This window comes from Sarcophilus harrisii, chromosome 2 (assembly GCF_902635505.1).
Source record: "Sarcophilus harrisii chromosome 2, mSarHar1.11, whole genome shotgun sequence".
Lineage (NCBI taxonomy): Eukaryota > Metazoa > Chordata > Mammalia > Dasyuromorphia > Dasyuridae > Sarcophilus > Sarcophilus harrisii.
This window is the reverse complement of record NC_045427.1, coordinates 410,109,610-410,130,914: the sequence shown is the minus strand read 5'-3', so window position 1 is coordinate 410,130,914 and position 21,305 is coordinate 410,109,610. Positions and strand designations below refer to the sequence as shown.

Sequence of the window (21,305 nt, the reverse complement as noted above, 5' to 3'; positions counted from 1 at the left end):
GTATGTTCCTTTTGAGACAGATAATGTGAATATTATCCCCACTTTACAGAGAAAGGATATGAGTCTCAGAGAACTGGTATGCCTTGGTCATAAAGACAAGAAGAATCAAGATTTGAACCCAGATTTCCTGATTCTTGAGTCCAGTATCCTCTCCATGACACACATAGAAACTAGAAGTAGAAGACAGAGCTAGAAGTAGCCTTTTATCTCACTTTCTTTTCACAGATGAGGATAAAGGTTGAAGGGAAGTGATAAATTAAAGTTACCAGATTCTTAATCTGAGGCCCAGACTACAAGGCAAGGCCTTTAAAGAAAATGCTAGAGGGACAAACAGAATAGATTTGGAATTTTCCTTGGATCTGTTTCTTTCCTCATATATGGGAAGTTAAGGGTGAGACAAAGTGAACTCTCATAAAAGGTGTTAGTTAAGGGATGTTAAAATTCCCAGTTATACATCCTTCTTGGCCTTGCTTCTCCATGAGCTCCTAAATTAGATAATTTAGGGATATATATGGGATAATCTGAGTTGAATTGACCTCAACAAAGCTATGAAATGAAGATATTATATTAAATGATCTTGAAGACCTCTTTCAGCTCTAACAGTTATGAAAACATTCTGAACTGTTTTGTACATCAGTTTTCCAATTTCATAAAAGCAGGATCATAAAGTTTCTTTACTTTATGATACACAGGTACCATAAATATCAATCAAATAAATGCTATGTATAAAAATATTCTGACATAAGAATATTCAAGAATATTAAAAATTACCCACAAATATTTATTAAGTATCTACTATGTGCATGGCCCTGAGGATACATAATCAATGGAAAGTTGTCATTATTAATGTGAAAATATACCTCAGGGGATAACCTGTTAATTCCAAAAAAAAAAAAAAAAGGAATAAGACTGAAAAAAACTGGTTCCTTTCTGGAAACACTTTTCTGAAGACTGAAATTGGAACAAGTAATTGTGAATCATAGGATTTTGTAGATTCATAAAATCTTAGAGCTAGAAGAACTCTTCAAAATCATTTATCAAAATTGTTCATTTTACAGAGAAAACTGAGGCCCACAGAAGGGAAACTAGCTGTTTGACATCACACAAATCGTAAATTATAGATCCAGAATTCAAACTCATATTCTTTCACCAATGCATGGTCCTAAACTAGCTTCTTTTGTTAAGAGAACTATTTAAGAGAAAGGTATATTCTGTGTGTGTGTGTATGTGTGTGTGTGTGTGTGTGTGGGCACGTGCGCACATATGTATGTGCTGCAGTGTATAGAACACCATGCCTAGAGTCAGGAAGACTCTTCTTGAGTTATTAGCTGTGTGATCCTGAGCAACTCACTTAATTCTGTTTGCCTCAGTTTCCCCATCTGTAAAATGAGCCGGAGAAGGAAATGGCAAATCATGCTAGTATCTTTGCCAAGAAAATCCCAATGGAGTCATGAAGAATTAAACATGATTAAAATAACTAAACAACAACAACAACAAAATGTGTGCATTTCTACTGGACATGATATTGGATAAATTATCTCCCATTGTTTTTATTAAAAGTTGTATTTTAAGAGTGATTTAGTAAATAAGTCTTTGGGTTTTCAAATGTATGGGGAATTTTTCATAATTTTCTCTTCATATTTACATAAACATTGTCACTAAAGAAATAAGCAAAATGATTTGACATAATTGGCATTGTGAGAATGCTGTAAATTATTCATTCTGAAAAGATCACAGTGCTCTGATCTAACTCTAAGCTTCTAAGGAGAAGCTCATATAATACATTGCAGTTCAGACTATGCAAAGTGCAGGTCATAAAAATTTTAAATATTACTTCCCAGAATTATTACTAATAAAGAAATCTTCAGTGTAAGAAGCCTCAGGCCTGGCAGGACACATTAAAAAAAACTGTGGAAATGCTGAGGAAGGAGGAAGGATTTTCTTTTTAGTTAACCTGAAGCTCCAAGGTTGGATTTTGAAGTATAGAGATGAACTATTATGAGAAGTTAGCCTGCATAAATACTCTGAATCTGCTCTAGATTCTCATATGTAAGATAAAAATATTCCCTTTCCAAAAGTGTAGATTAGGAACCAAAGAAACAAGTCATGTGAATAATGGCTCTGCCATTTACTTGCTATGGGACCTTAGATAAGGCAAGTAAACTTAGGGCCTCAGTTTACTCAATTCTAAAATGAGAATGTTGAACTAGAATAGCTCTAAGATTCCTTCTAGTTCAAAATTTCATGATCCTTTATGTTTCCTGTGGCAGTCTAAACTGGGGTAGCAAAAAATAGAAAACACTGAAACAAAATTAGAACAATATCTGACTTTACTAAGATGTCTCTAAATTGCTGATTATTATAGAAAAATGCCACTGTGTCACCCCTCACTGATTCTACTTACCACTAAAATGCCTCCTTTCCACATTCTTTAAGATTTACAATGCCATTCTTGTGTAACACCTCTATGATATAGTTACTCCAAGTATGTCCCCATTTTACAAGAAAGAAAAATGTTCACAAAAGCTAAGTAATTTGCTTGAGATAATGCAACATTAGAATTGAAAGGAGAAACCCAAATTCCAGCTCTTTAGAGAAAATCTGAATAACCAGTAAGTAGAAAGGACCTCTGAGAGGTATAGTTCTATCTAATCATTTTATAGCTGAGAAAACTGAGGCCCCAGAAGATAAAGGCACTTGGCATATTCCACAAGTTAGTTGCAAAGCTAGAACTCAAGTAGAGCTAAATCTCTGAGTGAGGAAATGAGGATGATTAACTTGGACTAGAAAAGACTCAGGGGCAACTAGATAGCTGACTTAAAGGATTTGAAAAGTAACCATATAAAAGATGGATTAGATTTATTCCATTTGGCCCCCAAAGGACAAAGGTGTCATGAAGAAAATTCAAATAGGTACAGTTTAAAATGCTTTAAGTGTATCCAAGAATGTCTAAGCAAATGAAAGAGTAAGCAACAAACATTTATTAAGTTTCTACTGTGTGCTGGGCCCTGGGAAGATTTATTTATTGGGAAGTAGTCATCATCATCATCATTACTATTATTAAATTAAAATGAATAATTTATTCTTATTAATGTGGTAGAAAACCCCAGAGGGCAATGTACTAGTTCCCAGAAAAGGAATAAGACTGCAAAGAACAATCTATTCTGGCTCCATTTTGGAAATGCCTTTCTGAAGCAGAAATTCAAAGCCATGTGTGGAAACTGCAGAGATTAATTTAGGTTTGATATACCAAAATCTTCCTACAGTGAAATAGACTGTGTCAGAAAGAATGGTCTGCATTAGAGCTTCATTAAAAGTTTTTAATTAAAGGATGAATGTCTACATATCAGATAAGTTGATGTAAGGATTCTTTGAGGGTATGGGATGAACTAGATCCCTTTAACTCGAAAATTCTGTAATTCCCAGGCCATTGTGCTTCTACAATATACCATAGCACTCCTCAGAGGGAATCTTTCTATAAGTTTATGAGATGAAGAGAATAAAATGATGAAATAAGTTTCTATGAATTATTCTTGGGGGTGTGGGGCAGATGTAAACTCAGTCTAAGATACAGGATGGTTGAGATTAGACTAGAGAATAGAGCCAAATTAACACTGTAGGGAGGGAAGGAAGGAAGGAAGGAAGGAAGGAAGGAAGGAAGGAAGGAAGGAAGGAAGGAAGGAAGGAGGGAGGGAGGGAAGGAAGGAAGGAAGGAAGGAAGGAAGGAAGGAAGGAAGGAAGGAAGGAAAGGAAGGAAGGAAGGAAGGAAGGAAGGAAGGAAGGAAGGAAGGAAGAAGGAAGGAAGGAAGGAAGGAAGGAAAGGAAGGAAGGAAAGGAAGGAAGGAAGGAAGGAAGGGAAGGAAGGAAGGAAGGGAAGGAAGGAAGGAAGGAAGGAAGGAAGGAAGGAAGGAAGGAAGGAAGGAAGGAAGGAAGGAAGGAAGGAGGGAGGGAGGGAAGGAAGGAAGGAAGGAAGGAAGGAAGGAAGGAAGGAAGGAAGGAAGGAGGGAGGAGGGAAAGAGGGAGACAAAGAAAAAAGGAAGGGAGGGAGACAGCAAAAGGGAGATTGAGAGGAAGACAGGGAAGGAGAGAGAGAATAAGGGAAGAGATGAAGAAAGGGAAGAGAGGGAGGAAGGAAGAAATGAGAGAAATGGGAGAGGGAGGAGGAGAAAGGGAGAGGAGGGAGGGAAACAGAAACAAAAGGAGGGAGGACATTTTTCTCTAAATTTATAGATTTCTACACAGCTTGAGTTTTCTATACTCCTTTAAGTTCAAAAGGTGAGTAAAATTTGGGACTTCATAATAAACAGCTGTACAAATATATTTCTTTCCAAGTTCAGAACTGAAACTCAATAATTATTTTTTAAATCAGATGTTGTGACTGCTTTTATGATGATTTTTAACTACCAAGCTACTTGCCAGGTATTAATGCGTTTGTGTGTGTGTGTGTGTGTGTGTGTGTGTGTGTGTGTGTGTGAGAGAGAGAGAGAGAGAGAGAGAGAGAGAGAGAGAGAGAGAGAGAGAGAGAGAGAGACCTCATGCATACATATAGAAAAAAGATCAGGCAAAGAGGAAGGCCTGAGGTAAATTCAGAGTCTCCAATAGTAAAACAGTCAGAAGTGGGTAACTTAGTAAGATCCTTTCTAGTTCCTGAGTTCATGTGAAGGACTGGGTCACTTAGAAATACAATCTTGTTGCATCTTAATTAAAGAATTGTTCATTATAATTTTCATTTTCTTATATTTTTAAAGATTTGAGCTAAACCAATGTAGAGACAGGGTAGTATATTGCCCTGGATTTGAAATCAGAGGGATTAGGTTTGAATACTGGCTGTACCACTTAATACCTATTATGTTCTAGGAGTGACCTTCAAGTCATTTTCCTCTCCTCAGACCTTAGTTTCCTCATCTGTAAAATAGGGGATTGGGCAAGATATTAAGAATCCATTTTAAATCACTAGTAGAAATGCTGTGATACTGTGGTAACTTAGAAGAGATGGCATGAAATAGAGGAAAGAGCAGTGAACTCAAAGTTAAAAGACCTGAGTTTGAGTCCAGGTTCCTCTAGTTAACAGGTATGTGATCTAATTCTAAAGGAAAATGATTTCACATTTCCTGAATATTAGGATTTTTTTTTAATCTGTCAATGGAAATTAAAATCCTGCCCCTCCCTCTCAAAGAGGAATAGTGTGGTTCAAATGACTCAATGGGTATGAACTTGCTTTGAAAAGTACAAATGCAAAACACATGTACCATATAATTATTAATATTATATATATAAAATTCAGGAATGATGTATATTAATGGAAACACAACTACATATATTAGTAAAATTGGTTTACTTAAAAATTTTAATTTTAAAGTTTTCTTATCCTGTTACATAAACTAGAAGCTATCTTAAAATGAGGGAGTTGGATAGAGGATTTTCTAGCTCTAAGACCCTTTTCATTTCTAAGGCCTGTGATATAGTGACTGGCTTCTGATTTTAATACATAGTCAAGAGCTGGTTCTATTACCATGACCATAAAAGACACAGTGAGAAAATGGCTTTGTTCATACCCAATCTTCCAGATGAGTTACATTGTTTAACAATATATACCATCAGCCCCAAAGTCTAATTATATAGGCTGGAAGCTGGGGAGGGGAAGATAGGGAATATAAAACTCCTTAAAATTTACAGTGATATCTGGGAAGAAATCATAATCCTTATAAGCAAGAGTATTCTCAAAACCATGAATGTCTCTTACATCTACTCTGCTCCCTAACAATTACAGCAGTGAATTGGGACTTATCTTGGGGATGGAGTAAGAAAACTACTATCTTGCCATCTCTTTTCTGTTTATCTTGCAGTGATATGTGAACGAAAGAATAGTGATAGCCTTGGGAGAATGATTCCAACCTGAAGCCTGACAAAGCCTGCACCTGACTCTCCTCCCCTCTATTCCCAGACAATATCTTTTTTCTCATAAGGAGAGAAAAACTGGATTCTTCCAGATTTTTTGTCTTAATTTTGGAATTCAAAATTTCAGTAGCAAAAGTTACAAATTGGGCACTGAACTTGGAATCAGGAAGACCTATGTTCAAATCCCAACTCAGATACTAGCCATGTGATCCTGGGCAAATCACTTAATCTGTGTAGGCCTCAGTTTACTCACCCATAAAATGAGAGGACTAGATTTGATGGCCTCTAAGGTCCTTTCCAGCTTTAAATCTGTGATTCTATGAAGTGATTTGCCCAAGGACATAAACCTAGTTAGTGGCAGAGATAGGACTAGAACCCATGCTCTTTCTCGAACAAAAAAGCATGGATTTCTCAGTAACCAATCTATCATATTTTTAAAATAGATGACTAATAATCTATCAGTCAGCTATGCACTTCAAATCACTCTGAGGTTCCACTTACATCTAAATGAATTTATTGTTTAAAATTACCACTGCTCTCTCATATTTGCTAATGAAAAAGTAAAATAGAGTGCTCCATTTTTATTCCAAGACATTTTAACCAAATACATATTAAAAGCTCAACTAAAAAATTCTAGATATGTCATAGATTAAATAAGTTGTCTACCTCACTTTTGTGGATAAGACAGGTCTCACCCTGGATGCAGGATTAGTAAGTATCTCTGTCTCTTCTACAACAGTTTCTATCTTCTTTCAATTGTTATTTCATTAAGTGCCTCTGAAACCTTTCCTATGACTAAAGCCATTTCTTTCATTTAGCTGGACTCTTCCTCTCTACAACATTGAGAAGTATTGATCAATATACTTTCTTTCTTTAGGCCTCAGATTCCCTTCCTGTGAAATTGGAGGTTTGAACAAGACAACAAGACAAGTACTCCAGGTCCATTCTTGTTTTAATATTTGAGTCCCCCTTTTCCATAACTTAATTTCCTCATCCATAAATTAAGGTAATTGGACTGGATGATCCTCACAGTCCCTTAAAGTTCTGACACTCAACATTCTGAGTCCACTCTCCAAAGGACTCTTCTAACTATCCCCATCTTATAAAATCTCTTTCATCTATAATATTCAGTGTTTGCTCCAACTCCACCAAGATGCTGTGGAATGAGTGAAAAGAGAATTAGATTTATATTTAGAGGGGATGTGTCCAATCCCTCTCAGAAATTATATAATCTAAATAATTTGCTTAAGGTTTATAAACCTAATTTAAGTAAATACAACATTAAATTGTTGGATTATATGATATATAACTCCCAAACTATGGTTATGTATTCATTTGCTATGTTAATCATAGTCTCCTCCCCCCAAAAAGAAAAAAAAAATCATTTATGTATCATTGATATGATTTAGGATATGCCATAAGAAAAATAAACAAATTTTGCAAGAAAAAAATTCTTTTGACTTCTGGGAGAGTAAGGGAGATGATTAGTGTTACCTTTTCTGGAGCAGGAAACTGCAGGTGATTTACTTCCAAGGGTGTTATCAAAGGAACAGTCTGAAAGCCGTCCTCACCAGAAGGTTGTTTGCTGTTCTTGTCACTTAAATTACTCCCCAGCTTCACCATTCTTGTGCCTCACTTCCCGGACCTAAAACAGTCCAAATGAGTAAGATGACAACAGAAAGAGAGTTGCAGGGAAAAAAATAGAAGATTACAGTTACAGAAAATAGTTCCTAAATGGCTCCATTCTGGCTAACATTATCATCAAAGCTCACAACTCAGAGCTCAGAGTTTGTTTCAATTGAGTTTAAAAGATGACAGACCTCTTTTCCCACAACTCGGTAAGGTAAATAAGCTATGCAGGCATTATTATCCTCACTTTGCAGAGGAAGGAAATGAACCTGGTTGAAGTACAATGACTTTGCTAGGATCATTCAGCTAGCATTAGAGCTTAGAATTTGAACCCTGGTCTTTTGAAGCTGACACATACTTCTTCAGACTATTCACTGATCCTTTGGGGACACCTTTGTTAGATTTTCAGATACTATTTCAATTGTACAGCTAGACTCATTTTAGATGTTTCCTTTGCCTTAATATACCAGAATTCAATATCATAGTTTGGGGAAAGTCAAAAGCTTTTAAGATTTTAAAATAAGTGCAAAACAGAAATCATTTAAAATATTAGGTAAAAATGCAAGCTTTCATATTGAAAAGACATAAGCAGAAGGTAGAACAAAGTCATAATACTCTCAAGCATCATGCAGCATGATACATTTCACCTCACTATTTGAAATGCAATTTTTTTTGTTTACAGTTTCTCTTCAGCAAACCTCCCACTAAGAAGTGCATTGTTTGCATGTGCATATGTCTACATGCATAGATTCATAAAGGCAAGTGCACAATTTTATCAATGTGTATTCATATCCTACATTTTTTAGTATTCTTGTCCTCATTATTAGCTGGTTTTTTGATTCAGTCAATATAATAGCCACTGAATTTACTCCAAAATAGTACGACTATGTATTTTTAAAATCAAACTGCACAATACCTAACCAAATAAATGCGCTGCATTTCTTCCTCTATAGCTAGATGCAAGTCAAAAAAAGAATCCTCCATTTAGGACCACAATGCAGCTTTGCATGACCTGATTTCACTTATCAGTCCAGTTTATGAGAAAAAAACAGAGGTGTTATAATGAAAGAGGGTGGGGTAGGGTAGGATGAAGGCGGGGGGGGGGGGGGGGGGGGGGGGGGGTGGCGGAAGGGGGGGCGGGGGGGGTGGGGGGGGGAATGGAGCAAAGTAAATCCTTGTACTTACTGCAAACCACGCTTGAAGGGTCAGGCCAGATGCAGGCCAATCTGAGGAGCAGGGCTGATTTTCCCTCGATCAAGAGCTTCGGGCTGATGGTGCTGAAGGGACAGGGCTCCTGGGTGTAGCAGCCTGAATCCAAGAGCTACTGTCAGTAAGCTGGGAGCAGAGTATAGTAGCTCCTCTCTGCAATAAGCACACAGCACGCTCGCGCTCTCTCTCTCTCCTGCTCTCTCCTCTCTCTCTCTCTCTCTCTCTCTCTCTCTCTCTCTCACTCATTGGGGTAGTGGCTTCCCATTCCATCTGGCATCTGGCACCACCTGCTGTTTCTGATGCATGGCCGCAACTGCCACATAGAAAATTCAGTTTCAAAAGGGAAGAAAGAATTAATAAGTGAATAGGGTAGAATAGAAATACATGTATATGTACATAACTATATATATATATATATATATATATATATATATATATATATATAAACACTTATCAAGCAACGCCACCTGGAGCCTTTAGAAGAAATAAAAAGGAAAGCTAACTGGAAAAGGATATCACTTCCAAAAGTAAATTGTGATCCCAGAGCACAATAAAAAACAAAGCCAAATTTTGGATACTTGGAATTTGCTGTCAAAGACAGTTTGTTCATAGATCCAATAATGTTAATCAAAGCTGAATAAAACTCATTCAGAATTGGACCTCTTTCTATGGCTACTATCTTAGAGGGATGACAAATCACTCAAGAATTTCTAGTAATTGATGTCGGAACCAAGAGCTTACATTTGGAAATTCTATATCAGTTGTTTAATGCAAAGAATACGGAAGGTTCTAAAGAGGTCTAAAAGAAGGTCCTATTTCAGGTTTAAGGGAAATTCATATTATCTGAAACTGGTGGATACAGGAGGGAGGCTCAAGGAAAAGAAGGTTGGAATGAATAGTAAATTCCAGGAAATCTGGAAAATAGCCGTTTATAAAAGTATTACACCTAAAAGAAACTTATTAGGGTCCTATACTTAATTCTTAGTGACTTGGCTCTTCTTCACATATCTGTCATTAGAATATAAGGTTAAGGGAACTTACCTGGCTGTTGCAGGAGAAAAAGGGAAAATATTCAATCCAAATCTATTAGCAAAATCTTTGTTCATTTCCTGTGTTCTCTTCAATCAGAGAATATAGAGTTATTTTTCTGTATTATAAGAAGAAACTGAGGCAAGGAAAAAAAGTAAATTGTGTAAATGGAATAATCAGAAACAAGAAAGAAATAAAAGAGTTTTTGGGTGGTGATCAATGGAAGCAGAAATAGAAAGAGAAAACATAAAAGGATTTGTGAAACATCAAAATCTTGGTAAAGATACAAGGGAGATCTAGAACAATGAAAAAAGAATGATATTTGGAGTCAGAAGACCTGAGTTCAAATGCTACTTCTTGTGCTAGGCACATCACACTTAGACTCCATCTTCAGTTTTTTATCTATAAAATGTGGTATTAGCTACTTTCTAAAATCCTTTCCAGCTCTGGTTCTGTGATCCTATGGATTTGATGATTGGAGGTTTTGATTATTTGGACATCTGCTGAAGCTCTTGCTTTTCCCCAAAGAGAGAAATTGATAATTCAATGATTTCAATCAAATCTAGTGTCAGACAATTTCTAATTGATTAACCCTGATAAGTCACTTAAAACCTCTATCGGCCTTATTTAACTCAACTATGGGCATAATAACGGGATTTATCTCTGAAGGATGTTGTTAAAATCAAATGAGATAATATTTATAAAATACTTAGGACAATATATGGCAGTTAGACATTTTAATAGACAATTAGAAAAATGCTAGTTCACTTCCATTTTTTCTCTAAAATGCCAACTGTGTGTCACATTCTGTACTAAGCACTAGAGATACAAATATAAACAATGATACAAATTCTGACCTTCCATTATATGTGTATTCTACAAAAGATGGAAAAGGGAAGGAAACTTCTTAATCTAATTATTTTTAAATTAATTTTTTTTCAATTTTTGAGTTCCAAATTTTTTTCTTTTCTTTCATTCCTGAGAAGGCAAGAAGTATGATATCAATTATAGACTTATGCAAGTTATTTTCATATTAGCCATGTTGCAAAAAAAGCAAGAAAAATAAAGAAAATGAAAAATTATGATTCAATCTGCAATTAGATTCCATCAGTTCTTTCTCTGGATGTAGATAACATTTTTCATCATAAGTCATTCAGAACTGTCTTAGACCACTATGTTCATCCAAATAGCTAAGGCTTTCAGCTGATCATCCTACATTACATTGTTCCTGTGCACAATGTTTTATCTGGTTCTCCTTATTTCACTTTATAGGGGTTCATACAAGTCTTCCTAGGTTCTTCTGAATTCCTAGGTTTTCATCTTCCTTATAATTTCTAAAAGCACAATAGTATTCCATCATAGTCATATACCATAGCTTATTCAGCTATTCCTCAAATCATGGACATCTCAGTTTTCATTTCTATGCTACAACAAAAAGAAGTGCTATAAATATTTTAGATCCTTTGCCTTTTTCCTTAATCTCTTTGGGATATAGACTTGGTATTGGTATTACTGGTTCAAATGGTATGCACTTAAGGTATGGTTCTAAATTGTTCACAACTACACCAATATAGTGCATTAGTGTCCCAATTTTTTCCCACATTCTCTCCCACATGTTATTTTCCTTTTCTGTCATGTAAATCAATTTTATATGTGTCAGTAGTACCTCAGAATTATTTTAATTTTTATTTCTCTAATCAATAGTAACTTAGATAATTTTTTTTCATATGCCTAGACAACTTTGATTTTTTTCACCTAAAAACTTATTGTTCATATTCTTTGACTATTTATCAATTAGGGAATGACTCATATTCTTATAAATTTAATTAAGTTCTCTCTATATTTGGGAAATGTGGCTTTTAATCAGTGAAACTTACTTTGAACTTTCCCCCCAGTTTCTTGCTTTCCTTCTAATTTTGGCTTCATTGATTTTGTTTGTGAAAAATCATTTAATTTTAATTTAACCAAAACTATCCATCATATTCCATGTGCCTCTCTATTTCTTTTTTTATTTTTGTTTGCTTTTTACGGTTTTTAATTTATAAAACATATGCATAAGTAATTTTTTCAACATCTGACCTTTGCAAAACTTTCTGTTCCAAATTTTCCTCTCCTTCCCTTCACCCCCTCACCTAAATGGCAGGTAGTACAATTCATGTTAAATAGGTCCAAATATATGTTAAATCCAATATATATATATATTTATACAGTTATCTTACTGCACAAGAAAAATTGGATCCAGAAAGAAAAAAACCGGGGAAAGAAAACAAAAATGCAAGCAAACAATAACAGAAAGAGTGAAAATTCTGTGTTATAGTCCACACTTCGTTCTCATAGTCCTCTCTCTGGATGTAGATGACTCTCTTCAATCACTGAACTATTGGAACCGGTTTGAATCATCTCATTGTTGAAGAGAGCCACATCCATCAGAATTGAATGTCATATACTCTTTGTTGTTGCTTTGAATAATGATCTCCTGGTTCTGCTCATTTCACTTAGCATCAATTCATGTAAGTCTCTCCAGACCTCTCTGAAACCATGCTGTTGTCATTTCTTACAGAAAAATAATATTCCATAACATTCATATACCATAATTTATTCAGCCATTCTCCAATTGATGGACAAAAATTCAGTTTCCACTTTTTAGCCTCTACAAAAAAGGCTACCACAAACATTTTTTGCATATGTGGGTCCCTTTCCCTCCTTTAAGATCTCTTTGGGATATAAGCCCAGTAGTAACACTGCTGGGTCAAAGAATATGCACAGTTTGATAGATTTTTGAGCATAGTTCCAGGTTGCTCTCCAAAACGGTTGGATCTATTCACAGTTCCACCAACAATATATCAGTGTCCCAATTTTCCTACATCCCCTCCAACATTCCACATTATCTTTTCCTATCATCTTACCCAATCTGAGAAGATTGTAGTGGTAGCTCAGAGTTGTCTTAATTTGCATTTCTCTGATCAATAGTGATTTAGAGCACCTTTTCATATGACTACTTTCAATTTCTTCATCTGAAAATTGTCTGTTCATATCCTTTAGCCATTTATCAATTGGAGAATGGCATGATTTCTTATAAATTAGAGTAAATTCTCTATATATTTTGGAAATGAGGCCTATATCAGAACTTTTGACTGTAAAAATGTTTTCCAAGTCTATTGCTTCTCTTCTAATCTTATCTGCATTAGTTTTGTTTGTACAAAAGTTTCTTAATTTGATATAATAAAAGTTTTCTATTTTGTGACCAATAATGATCTCTAGTTCTTCTTTGGTCACAATTTCCTTCCTCCTCCACAGGTCTGAAAGGTAAACTATCCTATGTGCTTCTAATTTATTTATAATCTCATTCTTTATGCCTAGATCATGAACCCATTTTGACCTTATCTTGATGTACGATGTTAAGTGTGGGTCAGTGCCTGGTTTCTGCCAAACTAGTTTCCAATTTTCCTAGCAGTTTTGTCAAATCGTGAATTCTTATCCCAAAAGCTGGGGTCTTTAGGTTTGTCAAACACTAGATTGCTATAGTTATTGACCATTTTGTCCTGTGAACCTAACCTATTCCACTGAACAACTAGTCTATTTCTTAGCCAGTACCCAATGGTTTTGATGATTGCTGCTTTGTAATATAGTTTTAGATCTGGTACAGTTAGGCCACCTTCATTTGATTTCTTTTTCATTAGTTCCCTTGAATGTCTTGACCTTTTCTTCTTCCAGATGAATTTTGTTCTTGTTTTTTCTAAGTCAATAAAATAGTTTCTTGGAAATTTGATTGGTATAGCATTAAACAAATTGATTAGTTTAGGGAGCAGTGTCATCTTTATTATATTCGCTCAAGATCACTTGACATTTTTCCAGTTGTTTAGATCTGACCTTATTTGTGTGGAAAATATTTTGCAGTTTTGCTCATATAGTTCCTGACTTTCCTTTGGCAGATAGATTTCCAAATATTTTATACCATCGACAGTTATTTTAAATGGAATTTCTCTTTGTATCTCTTATTGTTGGGCTTTGTTAGTGATGTATAAAAATGTTGATGATTTATGTGAATTTATTTTGTATCCTGCAACTTTGCAAAAGTTTTGGATTATATATTATAGCTTTATAGTTGATTCTCTGGGGTTCTCTAAATTTATCATCATATCATCTGCAAAGAGTGATAATTTGGTTTAATCACTATTGTATTAGAAATGTTATCTTTGGCAACAAGAGATGAAAAAGAGATTAAAGGAATTAGACTAGGTAGTGAGGAAACCAATTTGTTTGCTTTACCCCTGATCTCATTGGGAATGGTTCCAGTTTATCCCTATTATGTATCATGCTTACTGATAGTTTTAAATAGATGTTATTGATTACTTTAAGAAAAAGTGCATTTATTCGTATACTTGCTAGTGTTTTTAATAGGAATGGGTGTTGGATTTTTATCAAATGCTTTTTCTGCATCTGTTGAGATAATCATATGTTTTTTGTTAATTTGGTTATTGATATAGTCAACTATGCTAATATTTTTCCTAATATTAAATCAGCCCTGAATTCCTGCTATAAATCCTATTTGATAATGGTGTATTATCCGCAGGATGATTTTGCTAATATTTTATTTAAGATTTTTGCATCAATATTCATAAGGGAGATTGGTCTACAATTTTCTTTCTCTGTTTTTGTCCTTCCTGGTGTAGGTAGCAGTACGATGTCTGTGCTATAAAAGGAATTTGGTAGGAGTCCTTCATTCCCTATTTTTTTTTCAAATAGTCTGTAAAACATTGGAGTTAATTGTTCTTTTAATATTTGGTAGAATTCACATGTAAATCTGCCTGGTCCTGAGGATTTGTTCTTAGGGAGTTGATTAATAGCTTGTTCTATGTCTTTTTTCTAAAATGGGACTATTTAAGCAATTTACTTCCTCCTCTGTTAATCTGGGCAGCTTATATTTTTGAAGGTAGTCATCCATTTCACTTAGGTTATCAAATTTATTGGCATAAAGTTGGGCAAAATAACTCCTAATTATTGCTCTAATTTCCTTTTCATTGGTGAAAAATTCTGCCTTTTAATTTTTAAGACTAACAATTTGATTTTCCTTTTTCCTTTTTTCTAATCAAATTTACTGAAGGTTTATCTATTTTATTGGAATTTTTCACATTCTTTCACAAAACCAACTCTTAGTTTTATTTATTAATTCAATAGTTTTTTTTTTACTTTCAATTTTATTAATTTCTCCTTTTATTTTTAGAATTTCAAGTTTGGTATTTGATTGGGAGTTTTTGATTTGCTCCTTTTCTAGCTTTTTTAGTTGCAAGCCTAATTCATTGATTTTCCTTTCCTCTATTTTATGCAAGTAAGCATCTAGAGATATAAAATTTCTCCTTATTACCTCATGGGCTGCATCCCACAAATTCTGGTATGTTGTCTCATTATTGTCATTCTCTTGGATGAAATTATTGTGTCTATGATTTGCTGTTTCACCCATTCATTCTTTAGGATGAGATTGTTTAGTTTCCAGTTACTTTTTGGTCTATTTTCCCCTGGCTTTTTATTGAATGTATTTTTATTGCATTGTGACCTTTAAAAAAAATACGTTTACTATTTCTGCCTTTCTGCATTTGATTTCGAGATCCTTATGTCCTAATATATGGTCAGTTTTTGTATAGGTTCCATGAACTGCCAAGAAGAAAGTATACTACTTTCTGTCTCCATTCAATTTTTTCCAAAGATCTATCATGTCTAGTTTTTCTAGTATTCTATTTACCTCTTAAACTTCTTTCTTATTTATTTTGTAGTTTGATTTATCTAGTTCTGAGACAGCAAGACTGAGATATCCCACTATTTTAGTTTTGCTGTCTGTTTCTTCTTGCAGCTCTTTTAACTTCTCTTTTAGGAATTTCCATTCTATACAACTTGGTGCATGTATATTTAGTATTGATATTGCTTCATTATCTATGGTACTCTGGCAAGATATCATTTCCTTTCTTATCTCTTTTAATTAGATCAATTTTGGCTTTTGTTTTATCTGAGATCAAGATGGCTACCCCTGTTTTTTTTTTCACTTCACCTGAAGTATAATAGATTCTGCTCCAGCCTTTTACCTTTACTCTGTATATATCACTCTACTTTAAATGTATTTCTTGTAAACAATATATTGTAGAATTCTGGCTTTTAATCCAGTCTGCTATCCATTTCTACTTTATGGGAGAGTTCACTCCATTCACATTTACAATTAAAAGTACTAATTCTGTATTTTCTGCCGTCTTATTATCCCCAAGTTATACTTTTCTCTTTCCTTTTCCCCTTTCCCTCTTTTCCATTATTTAACTTATGAGCACCCCTTGCCTCAAACAGCCCTCCCCCTTTAGAGTCCCTCCCTCTTTCTTATACCTTTCCCCTACTATTTCTGTTTTTCCTTCTATGTAGCCTACCCCTTCCCTTGTCACCCTTTCTCTCCCACTTCTCAATAAGGTGAGAGAAGTGTCTCTGTAAACCAAATATGTTTAATATTTTCCCTTTGAGCAAAATCTGATGAGAGTAAGATTCACACAATGTTCATCCCTCTCCCTTCTTTCCCTCACATATAATAGGTTTCCTTTGCCTCTTAGTGAGATGCAATTTCCCTCATTTTACCTTCACTTTTCCCTTTTTCTGGTAAAATGCCCTTTTCACCTCTAGTTCCTTTTTTATATTATAACAAATAAAATCAAATTAAACATGCACTTTCTATGTATACCCATGACAGAAATACAGTTCCCAAGAGTTCTTTTTACCTTTTTATGTTTCTCTTGAGTCCTATATTTGGAGGTCTTTTTTTTGTTTGTTTAGCTCTGGTCTTTTCATCAGAAATAAATGGAATTTACCTGTTTCATTGAATGCCCATCTTCTTCCCTTGAAGAAAATGCTCAGATTAGCTGGGCAATTTATTCTTGACTGTATTGCAAGTTCCTTTGCCTTTCAGATTATCAGATTCCAGGCCTTTTGATCCTTTAAGGTGGAAGCTGCTAGGTCTTAGAGAAGCCCAATTGTGGCTCCTAGGTATTTGAATTTTTTTTCTGGCTGCTTGTAATATTTTTTCTTGGTCCAATAATTCTGAAATTTAGCCATTATATTCCTTGGATTTTTAATTTTGAGATCTCTTACAGGAGGTGTTTGGTTAATTCTTTCAAAAGCTATTTTACCTTCTGGTTCTACCACATCAGGGCAGTTCTCTCTTTTTTTCATCATGGTTTTCAGGGAGTCCAATAATACTTAGATTGTCTCTCCTAGATCTCATTTCCAGGTCAGTTGTTTTCCCAAGTAGGTGTTTTACATTTTTTCTAATTTTTCATGTTTTTGGTATTGTTTGATTCTTGATGTCTCACCAAGTCATTTATTTCCATTTGTTCGGTTCTTATTTTTAGTGAATTATTTTCATTTACTTGTTTTTTACTTCTTTTTGTATTTGTCCAATTGAGTTTTTAAATGAATTGTTTTATTCTATGGAATTTTTTTTTCATTTCACAAATTATGTTTTTCATGGAATTGTTTTTCCATTTTGTCAAATCTATCTTTTAATGAGTTATATGCCTTTTCCAAATCCTCTTGCAAAGTTTCCTTTCCTTTCCCCATTTTTCTTTTAGCTCCTTTTAAAGATCCTTTTTAATTTCTTCTAGGAAAGCCTTGTGTGATGGAGACCAGGTTATATTGCCTTTGGGGGCTTCATCTGGAGACAATCTGCTTTTAGTTTCCTCAGGATTTGAAATCTATTCTTCTCTTTCACCATAAAAACTATTGATAGTTAGAGTTCTCTTTGCCTTTTTACTCATTTATTTTAAAAGTTGGGTTCTGCTTTTAGGGCAAGGTAGGTTTTCCAAGCTTCCTCTATAAGCAGAAGCTGCATTGAGATAGGACTTATTCCACTGCTAGGTAAGCATGGCCAGGTCCCAAGAGACTCTGGCATTAGGGGGTTCACTATTTACCTTTTTTGTTTGTGTTGGATGTTTTAGAATTTCTTTGCTGATTTAATGGCTTACAACCAGGGCAGCGTAACCAACACTGATGTAGATTTCTCCTCATATATTCTCCACAGTATGGAGACCGCATATCCCCACAGTGACCCACTGGAGCACCCTTCCCCAGGTCTGCACAGGTTGCACTGGCAATAATGTTCTGCTTGTCTGTGCCTGGCCACCTCCCTCTGTGCTCAATCAAAATAGATCTTTTCTGGCAACCTTCGAAATTATCTTCTGCTGGTAATTTACTGCACTCCCAATATTTGTGGATTCTGCCAGTCCAGAACTAATTCAGAGGGTAAATGTATTAATTAGTTGAGAGTCATGAGAGAAGATCAGAAAGAAGTGTATCCTCTCTGCCATCTTGGCTCCACCCCCTCTATTTCTTATGTGGTTATAAATTCTTCCCTTATTCAGAGACAGACAAGTAAAAGTTACCATGCTCTCCTAATTTGCTTATGAAATCACATAAATGTCTTAATCATATATCCATTTTAACCTTATCTGGTATATGATGTAAAATATTAGACTACACTTAGTTTCTGCCAAACTGCTTTTCAGTTTCCCCAGCAATTTTTGTCAAATACTGAGTTTTTGCCCCAAAAGCTTGTATCTTCAGGTTTACCAAACACTAGATTATTATGGTCACATACTATTGTATACTCACTTTATTCTACTGATCTCCCTCTTTTATTTCTTAACCAATACCAGATTGTTTCTATAATTACCACTTTGTTATATAGTTTGTGATCTACTGCTTTGTAAGATAGTTTGGGATCTGGTACTGATAGGCCATCTTCCTTTACATTTTTTTCACTGATTCCCTTGTTATTCTTGATGTTTTATTCTTCCAGATGATTTTTGTTATTTTTTTTCTCTTTAAAATAATTTTTGGTAGTTTGTAACTGGTACTGAATAAATAAATTAGATAAAAAAGTCATGGTACAACTTACCTATGAACAATTAGTACTTTCCAATTTTTTGAGATCTGGTGTGTGTGTGTATATGTGTGTGCACAATGTTTTTAACTGTGTTTATATGGTTCCTGGGTTTGTCTTGGCTAGTAGCCTCTAGAGTTATTTCAAATGGAATTTCTCTATCTTGCTCTGCTGGATTTTGTTGGCAATATAGAGAAATGCTGACAACATAAATTTGGGCTTACTTTATATATGGAAACTTTGCTGAAGATGCTCGATTGTTTCAGCTGGTTTGTTTTAATTGGCTATTCTATTTTAGAGGAGTCCTTGTACAATTCAAGTTACTAATCCTAGAACAGTGAATCAACAATGAACAAGGAATGAACTAATTTTAGATATTTACAATTACAGAAAGAACTAACAGATACAAATTCTAGGTCACACTGCCAATCAATCTCAAATATACTTTATGCCAACTATATGCCAGGCACTAGAATAGGTAGGTGTATGTGACATAAAAATAGGAAAGAATCTACCCCTACATTCAGAAAGATAACATCTAATTCAGCAAACAAAAGTAGGAATCCAAAGTACATACAAAGGAAATAGAAGGGAATTTGAAGAGGGGGCATTAGCAGCTGGGAAATCTGGAAAGGTCTCATGTAGCCAATGGCCTGACCCCTTAGTTGAATTCTTAAGGAACCTAGGAAATTTGAACAGGGAATGAGTAGAAAATGTGTTCTAGACACAGGAAATGACCTGTCAGTAATCTTTAGAAAATTATGGGGAATGGGAGAGGTACTAAAAGATAAGAGATGAGCAAATATCCTGATTTTCAGAGAAGGGAAGGGAAGAAAAGCTACCATTTATAGCAACAAGCTTATCTTTAATTCCTAGCAAATTCAAGACAATATCTTATAAATATAGTTAATGAATCAATAGTAAAGGTAGTAATGATCATAAATAGCCAGTAGGGTCTAATCAAGAACAGGGTTATATGGCAGCACATATATGTGAGGGATGTAGAAGACCCTTACCCAAAATGACTACTCAGAGATTATTCAGTATAAGGCAGAAAAGTTGTTTATTGAAAACCTCCGGAGGATGAGCCGTCCCATGGCAAGATAAGAAAGAGAAAGCAGCTCGCGGTAGGAGGGCTAAAGAAGTAGTAAAGATACATAGCTTTTATACAAGAAATTACATCACAAGTAAGAGAGCATTGAGAAGGGGAGGGGGAGGCATCTAATTGGTTGTTGCTATTTGGGGAGATTGGAATGGAAGGTTTCTGTTTCCCCGGAAATCTCCTGATTTCAAGGAAACAGAAATCAGGCCTTCAGGCTTAATCAAGCAGACAGTGGTCCAGCTAATAGACTAAATATCAATAAATGTCAAATACCAATAAATGTCATCAGCTCAAGTTAAGTAAATATGTTTCTAACTGGCCAAGGCTCAAGTAGATATGAGCCTGCACATATAATACAGGTCATAGGGGAAACAGAAATAATAAAATACAGAAAAAGAATTCATACATTCCTGTAAGTTCTTCACCTTATCTATTCCCCACATATATAAAATTAAAACAATACAGAGATGACCAATATGGCCACTGTGCAAAAAAAAATATTCCTTAAATAAAAAAATAGAATAGGTTATATCAGGTTAACCTCATTTTCATTCCAGACACAATTTCAAACCTGGTCATTGAAGGAAATGTGAAAGACATAGCTTATCTAGATTTCAGCAAAGTATTTGAGAAAGTCTTTCATGTTCTTCCCAAGTACAAGATTGAGAAAGTATATCTGGATAACTGTTAAGTGCAATGAAATTTTATCTTGCTTCTAGTCCTCCTGACCGTCCCCCTCACCTAGTCAGTATAGTAAGTTTATAAGTAGCTAGAATAATGTAACAAGAGTAAAGAAATAAAATTGCAAAAAGAGAAAATTACAGACTGTCCCTTAAATTAAGAGAATATAATTACTCATAAAATGAATCACAAATTAGGGGAACACAGAAGCCACTGGCAACTGCCTCATAAATTAACTGAGACTTCGTCCTGAGACTATATGGCAAATTGAGAAAAATCATCTAGGCTTCATTCTCACTAACTATTCTCGGTCTGTAAACTGCAGATAAGCTTCAGACATGCACAGTAAAACCAGTAACATATTATGTAAATGAGGAAACCTAAGGTGATACTGATAATTTTGAGATGATGCTGATATGTTAATAAGCTAAGTGATGGATGGTTAAGTTATTTCATCCACCAGCATCAAAAGCTTATAAAATGGAATGCCAAACACTTGCCTAATAAGTACCTCCATTTTCCATAGGAACATGCTGCACTAGTGCTCCCAACTCTGACTCAAGATTATATAAGTGACTCTGCCTCTCTTTTTCCCCATTCACTTCCCCATGCTGCCTACCTCCCTCCACAGCTCCATCCCCCATCTCCATCCTGTCAACCTCTATAATTTTAAAAAGTGGCATAATATTGTTGGTAAAGAGCTGGCTTTGGAGCCAAGAAGACCAGGATTCAAGTTCCACTTTTGGCACATACTATTTATGTTTGTGGTCAAACAAATCAAAGGTGTCAAATTCAAGGCCTATAGACAATAGCAGATAAAAAAAAGTAATTGGAAAATGTTAAACAAAA

At 34.9% G+C, this 21,305-nt stretch overlaps 1 protein-coding gene across 1 annotated transcript in view; it reads right to left on the bottom strand.

Annotated features, from left to right (window-relative positions):
* Nucleotides 1-8,964, bottom strand: part of NSG2 (neuronal vesicle trafficking associated 2) — a 69,070-nt gene extending 60,106 nt beyond the window's left edge. The window contains exons 1-2 of the mRNA XM_031953678.1: nucleotides 8,713-8,964; nucleotides 7,393-7,543 (exon numbers count right to left, since the gene is read on the bottom strand). Of these exons, the coding sequence (XP_031809538.1) occupies nucleotides 7,393-7,521 (129 nt within the window). The 5' untranslated portion in view covers nucleotides 7,522-7,543; nucleotides 8,713-8,964. The remainder of the gene's footprint in view (nucleotides 1-7,392; nucleotides 7,544-8,712) is intronic.
* Between the last annotated feature and the right edge of the window lie 12,341 nt (nucleotides 8,965-21,305).